This window comes from Fulmarus glacialis, unplaced genomic scaffold, assembly GCF_000690835.1.
Source record: "Fulmarus glacialis isolate BGI_N327 unplaced genomic scaffold, ASM69083v1 scaffold45122, whole genome shotgun sequence".
Taxonomy (NCBI): domain Eukaryota; kingdom Metazoa; phylum Chordata; class Aves; order Procellariiformes; family Procellariidae; genus Fulmarus; species Fulmarus glacialis.
Genome location: NW_009199349.1, coordinates 21,070 through 28,286, shown reverse-complemented (window position 1 = coordinate 28,286; position 7,217 = coordinate 21,070). Strand labels below are relative to the sequence as shown.

The 7,217-nt window shown below is 39.3% G+C and overlaps 1 protein-coding gene across 1 annotated transcript in view; it reads right to left on the bottom strand.

Annotated features, from left to right (window-relative positions):
- Positions 1 to 851: 851 nt before the first annotated feature.
- The window catches only part of GYS2 (glycogen synthase 2 (liver)), a gene marked incomplete at its 5' end in the record, with an annotated part of 21,190 nt that continues 14,824 nt past the window's right edge, over positions 852 to 7,217 (bottom strand). The window contains 5 exons of the mRNA XM_009573220.1: positions 852 to 1,073; positions 2,171 to 2,251; positions 3,433 to 3,596; positions 5,112 to 5,207; positions 6,996 to 7,122. Coding sequence (XP_009571515.1) covers positions 852 to 1,073; positions 2,171 to 2,251; positions 3,433 to 3,596; positions 5,112 to 5,207; positions 6,996 to 7,122 — 690 coding nt within the window. The remainder of the gene's footprint in view (positions 1,074 to 2,170; positions 2,252 to 3,432; positions 3,597 to 5,111; positions 5,208 to 6,995; positions 7,123 to 7,217) is intronic.

Here is a 7,217-nt window from a genome sequence, read left to right as displayed (position 1 = left end):
TGTAGGTTTGTCTGCAGGGGAAGGTGTTACTTAAGGATATTTTGTCATTCTCTGCAGTCAAGTCACATTAATTTCCTCCCAAACTAGTTTGTTAACAAACTTAGAATCTAAGACAAGATGAAAACAATAAAAGAGACATACCAGAGGAATCAGAAAATAAACGGTCTGCTGTTTATTGTGGGTCTAAATGACTTCAGAAAGATGACTTCATTTGTCTCTAAAATTCAAATGCCCACTGCGTAAGACTTTATATTGTTCCACAGGAAGTATGTTTTATCACTGGATCAAGACACTTCTGTGTGCTGTAAAAAAATGTTTTACATGATGTAAGCTTACAATAAACAGCATAAGGAAAAAGAAAGACCATTTTCTTTTCAGTGTATCTTTTTTAACCCTGCAGAGGTTTCCCCAGCGTAACACTTTTTTCTCTAAATGTTTTGAGCTCTGTCTTAAAGTTCGTGTTAGTTTAGGAGGGGAAAAGAGGGAACATAAATGAAGCAGGAATACATTTGGGACACCCATAATGAAGCTATCAGCATAGACTATGATTAATATAGGTGATTATGTAGAGAAAGGTATGATCTGCAGTTTGTATAAGCTCCTGAGAGGACTGTCACATTCTCTCGGTTTATTAAGCTTGAGAAATCTCTTCTACCTTAAAGGGGCACAGAAGAATTGTCATTTAAACTACTTTCAAGGTGAAATAATATTAGGCTTTCCAACAGTGTAGCTCAAGTAACATTTAAGATTCCCCTAACTATATCACACTGTCCTTAACACAAAGCTTGCCAAGTCTACAGGAGAAACTGTTGAATGGATGGAGAGACCCTGCCAGGGTGAGAGAAATGAATTCAGTTCCTGTATTCTCCATGCTGCTTCTTTTTTCCTTGTGGCAATACTCCAAGGGAAAAGGGAGACTTGATGTTTTGCCTATCCCTTTCAGCTTCCTCATCCTCATCATATCTTTCATCCTCATCTTCATCTTCGGCTTCGCTATGGTGAGGGCTGGAATGCTGAGAGACAGAAGGTGATGGTGGCACTGATGAAGGCCTGGGGTACCTGAAACCTTCCGTCTGGTAGAGAGAGAAGCAAGTTGTATGTATTATCACAGTGTTCCTCAATTGGTTGTATACAGCAATTTAAGGCTATCCACACTTCAAAGGAAACCAAAGGTGGGGTGTAAGCTAGACCTCCTCTGCACTCTAAAATTAAACTCCCTTGAACCCAGATCCCCTCAGTCCTTCTCTGCCACTAAGGACAGGCGTGTATGGCAGTCATCTTTAGTCTGTGCCATAAACAATATACTGCCCTTCCAGCACTGCTTTTTGCAAAATATGACTATCTTTAGTGAGCCTTAAAACAATCAACACAACCCAAAATTCTTCTGTACTCTGTAGTCAGAATATGCTTATTGAAATTCAGAATTCAGTCTGAAGTTTTAAAACAGTTTTCTAGTTATAATGTCAGCATCTGCAAAACCAGAACCAAGCAAGGGGTTTTGGCCTGAGCCTCCTTTCTGCTTCTTATTTAAAAAAATGAATTGCTCTCTGGAGGTGTCTGGAGGTTTGGTTTCAAATAATATGGTTCTTGCATTGGATCTGAGCAGCCTCCCTTCTCAAATTAGTGCTAATATGCACTATGCAAGAACTGTTTGAAGGTGTGCCTTTAAACTGACCCCTTGCAGTTCCAGCCACAGCCTCCTCCTCACATACCATGTTTAGATGAAGGCAATACTTTGCCACGCTTTCCCTAGAACATTCTTTCCCAGCTCCGCTTCTATTTGGTTTGGCAGAACATCTCCATGGCATTTATCAGAAGCAAAATTGGAAGCTGCCACTCTTCTAATAGGAATTTCAAGGGCCAGTTCCTCAGTTGGTCTAAAGTGGCATAGGGGACTCCCATCCAGGTCACTCTAAATCACCTGAAGAACTGTTCCTGTACTGCACCTGGTACCCCTAGTGTTTGCATCTGATACCATTACAACTCCTGACTGGAGCTTGGGTCTACAACTTGTTGAGCTTTTAACTATGAGTTCCTACTTTCCTTCAGTTAAAACAAAACTTGCTATCTCTCTTCTCTCTCTTTCTGTTACACACACACATACTCTTTCTCTCTTTCTTTGTAAAGTAGCTAAAATGCAGATGAAATCACCTCCAAAAGCAGACTTTACCTTTGGTGGAGCACTTGGTTCCATCTCAAATTTATCTGGGAATGTTCTGCTGAGGGCCAAGTGTCTGGCATGCATGTAATACTGTAATGTAAAAGAGAAGCCTTTACAAGTCAAGGAAGGCTTGGGTAGATTTAAGCAGGAAAAAAAGGAACATAAAATGAAGATCTTCTAAAAGGTGATGCTGAACAAAGGCTAAACATGTTTTCAGCTAAGGAGAATCCAACTGATATTGCTGCTTGTCATAAATACATTGCTGTGAAGTAGTGAGCCGTTCATGTTAGATTCACACTGAAGTAGAGTCTGGAACAGAAGCTGAATAAGGTTCCTGTAAGACTAAGATGTATCAAGATGGAAACCAGCACTTGTCTCAGTCAGTGCAGTTCTTATGGAGTGATAGGTATTCTTTATCCCTCAAGATAGAACTGGCTCTTTTTTAACCAGGAAAATTTACATCTTTAAGTGTGCATGTTTATACGTGTAAACTTTGGACTCATCCTTGCATTGGAAGCATGTGTAACAGTTACAGAGAAGTAACATTTATGAGTTTACTGAGGTCTGGTATTTAAGAATTTGGCAAAAATATTTATGGATCCACTATATTCACGAGTCTCCATCACATGCACGGAAAAAATAGCTTGTTGTGTCAGGGTCTTATGCTGTGTTGGGAATCAAATAAACAGAAAGGTTCTCACACAGATATCAGAGCAGGACAAAGTCCAAAATAGTTACAAAACTGATATATGTGCATCCACTTCTTTGCTCCTGTGGACTTGAGAATACTGTTTTGCTACGTCTTCTTAGTAGATGGTGCTGCAGTGTTTTCTATGTCAAATTAAAAACACTGTTTTGCCTTTAAGGCACAGAGGTAGTTTCGGAGTGTTGAGGAGCCACAAGGCCCAGCAGCATTTTAGGAAGAACAGGTAGGATTTTTGAAAGAGTCCAGATGACTTTGGAGCACAAATCCAACTTAGTGTAGGGTTGCCAGTGTCGTCAAAGACACAAGCTTGTCTTTAGCACCAGGAGTACAAAGACTTCAGTGTGACTGGCTTTTGCTCTAACCTATTCAGTTAGTCATGTCTCTCCTTACCACGGAGAATGGAAGCATTACACCGAAATGTAAAGCCAGGCTTTGCCTTTAGCACCTTTGAGAGGTGCTTTTCAGAACAGGGATGTCTCCTTGCATTGTAGCATGATGCTGAAGACTGCTAGTTAGACCTATGTGTCTGGAATTTTTAATACCTCTATTACATAGTTTCACACACCCTGCCTAGGTATCTCCAGTCCAACAGATCTGAGAGTCTCTCGGTTCGGTTTCTTTGGATGATCCTCTGGCGACGGGACTGCTGACAAAATCCGTACAGGAACTGAGTCAGCTGGTTGCATGACTCATCAGGTGAGCGGAACCTCCTGTCAACTATGTAGATGCCTGAAGGACACAAAAATGTGAAGGTGAGTGGAACTGAAAATGGGATCTGACCTCTTCCATTCTACCTTCTGTCACATAGTCGTACAAACGTTACATGTATTATATGTTCTTTTTAATGTTGTGAGGCAGCTATAATTGGAACATTTGTTACTATTCTGATGGAATGGAAAGCTGCAGAGAAACATGTATTTTTTATTTTAATTTTCTTTACCTTTCAGGCTGAAATTCAGCAAATTATTCAAAACTCAGAAGCTTTGTTGTTGTTGTGTAAGTATGTCCAAAAGGATTCAAGAGTTTCTGGATAAAGACATATCATTTTTATCTCCCATAATTTTAAAAAGACTGACTGCTTAAAAAAATAATCTAGTGCTTTCCTAGTTTGCAGTAGAATTTAGAAGTGTGGATGGTCAGAATTAGCCTGTAGGAGAGAGGCTGTGTTTTCTGTAGAAATACAAGTGTTTCCATAGAGATAGCTAACCGACATACATTAGTTGATATACAATTCTGGCAGAGACAGGGCCAAGGTAAACTTTGTCTCCATGTAGTTTGTCCAGATCAATACTTTATTCTTGCTACCTTCCTTACACCAGGGTGTTGGGAAGAAGAGGGTACTAGACCTCAGCTATCTTAACGGACAAGACAGACGCACAACTACCTTAACTGAAGTGCCCGATGTCCCCTAGGAATGTACAGTAAGTTATGTCAACGCTCACATCTATGTTTTGGCAAAGAAGAGCAAGTGACCTGTGCTCTCAGTCTGTGACCTTTCTGCAGGCTCTCAAAGACATGTCTACCCAGGCAGGCGTAGCTATATTTTGCAACTGGCTCTACTCCTGCCCCTAGGTCTGGCCATAGTTGGTACTAGTGTGGAACTGTCATTGCCTGATTGTACAGACAAGCCAAGGTACTTAGAAAGAGGCCCTAGTTTGGGCATATTTTCAGTATTGTCTTGACACACCTTGGCTACCCTCCTTCTCACCACACTCCAATCACGAACCATTTCGAAGCCTTTATGAGCAGATTCTTATTTGTAAGTATGTTCCTTTTATTTTCACAGGTTTATTTTTTAGTGTACATGATAATTTACTCTTTGTTTGGTGGGGGCAAGTTTCACTGGCCTCAAAATCCTGGTACATCCTTCTTGGACTATTCAAAGAGAAGCAGATTTTCACTGCTTCTTTTGAAGGGCTCAAAGTGTTACACTGTAACCAGAGGCATTAAAGGGAAGTGCTGGGAGACTCTAGAGCAGTATGAGGAGCGCTGAGTTTGGAAGGATAAAGCAGACAAAAGGTTAAAGGGAGACAAAAGAGAGAGAACCTGGAAAGAGTTTGGATAAATATGAAAGCTTGAATGGCTTGTTCAACATAACGAGATATTCAGAGCTCTGAATATATTCCCTCAATGAACTCCATTGCGCTAGTGAAAGCATGAAATTGAGGAGTAACAGCATTGTTGCTGTGCTTTTTGCTTTCCTAACTCAGAGGCGGTATTTTGATACGGTGTTAAAAATTTTACCATAAGCCGCTGGGTCAGCAACATGCTCCTGCATGAAACAGCCGAATCCAGAAAGGTTTGTGGTTACACTGGGAATGCCCATCACAGTACATTCAGCTGCCAAAAGAAACAGACAAAAATAATTTCAGGGCAATATGCTTTGAATGGTTTCACCTTGAGAAAAAAGAAAAAGAAACAGGCAGACAGAAGGTCCCATAACACTAGAGCTGCTCTAAACATGTCAAGTGAAAACTATTATGCTTTGTTGTGGATTTGGAGAAAAAGAAAAAAGAAAGAAAGAAAAAGAAATTTTAAAGAGAAAATTTCACATTATTTTGTGAGCATATCTTTGTGTTTCCCAGCAGCTAAACCGAAAACTTTCTGGGAGTCCAGGGTTGAAACAGAGAACGCCAATATATGGTCTGGACTGTTTGTTTGGATTTTAAATTGAAGCTCGTTGTACACATATGTTCATTAGTTGTTCACAACTATTTACAAAATCTCTTAAGTGTGTTAAACTTTGTATTTTGATACTCATTGTTTGTAAACTGGTCCCTATAGCAAGAAAAAAACTCCCAGCAAACCCCATCATTAACTCAGGACTGCATTCTAAGTAGATGTAGAGCTAGTTTTATAAAATCAGAAAATGTATGCATGTTTTGTAGTTATTTCTATCATCAAAGTTTACTCAGGCTTAAAGAGTTTTTGGCAATGAACTTAAGCCTAGCCTAAGACAGCATGCAAATAAAGTAAATACTCTTTGGTGCTGAAAGCCATCTACATGGCCTTCATTCATATGACAATAAAACTGGTGTCTATAAAATAGAGCTATAAATCTACCTTAAAAAAAAAACTTTTTGTTTCTGGGAGAATTAAATGGGTATCAACAAAGAGAATCACTTTTACATTAGTAAATGAAAGAGAAATTACGCTTTTACCTAGTGTAAATCATAGCTTTCTTCAAAACTGCTAAGTACCAGTCTAACTTTTCTGTCCAGGTTTACTTTAATGTTCACTTCAAAATCATCCCTGGCTGTCACACTTTCTTTCTACCTTAGCTGAGATTAGAACAGGAAGAGAAATTGCTGGAATGCAAGACAGTGGTCTTACTTGGAACTGAATAGCTCTCTCACTTGGAGAGAAATAGCTCTGGAGAATGAATAAATTTGCAAAATTTCTATTCTGATTCATTGGCTTACAACAAATGCTCTTCAGAGGGGCACCCCAACTATCAGATGTGTATCAAGACTACAGAGGACATAAAAAACGCAGGCGCCTAAGCTTTGATCTTCATAGGTATTCAAATTCCTAGTTTGCACTGATTTCATGAGGTGTTAAGTGCCTTTTGTAAATCTGGGCAAATTTTTTTAAGTCAGAAACTACATGCTCTCTGTATCTTTAGAAATTTCCATTTAATTCTGTGAGATTCTCTACCATGTATTTGTGGTAAATATCTTAGATATGGTGTTACATAATTCTGTCAAACTTAATTGCTATCTTGCATTAAATCCACTGAAGTATGTCGGCTGGTAGCATCAGACTCCTTGCCCTACTTTTTTCAATATGTACATTCCTCTAAATCTTCTTTTAAAATCCTTGAATCAAGTTAAGAATTACGTTTAAAAAATGATTTTTTGTTCTAAAGCCACAGAAAATCAAAAGATTACATGTTAGTATGGGAAAGGGTCCAGCGCAGGGACAAATGTGAGTAGTTTTCAGTCAGTAGATGCCATTTTATACCACCTGGCCCCCAAATTTTGCCAGCTGTAAGACCTTTGCACTGCAGAGGAAACAGAGCCAAAAGAGTTTTTTCAGCACTCCAGAAGAAACTGTCTGCAAAGCTATTCTGCATCAATGGAATGGGTATTCATCTTTTAATACTAGTTAAGTGTACAGATTGCCTACCTGGAGTGTAACCCCAGGGTTCATAGTATGATGGAAATACACCAAGGTGGCAGCCTCTAACAAACTCCTCATAGTCCAAGGGCAGCAATGGGCTTGTTGAAGAAAGAAACTCTGGATGTAGGATCACCTGGATATTCAAAACTTACATTAGAGGTGAAAGAAAACCATCATCAATACATTTTAATTATCAATAAGCTTAAGCAATTTCTTCACTCTGGTCTT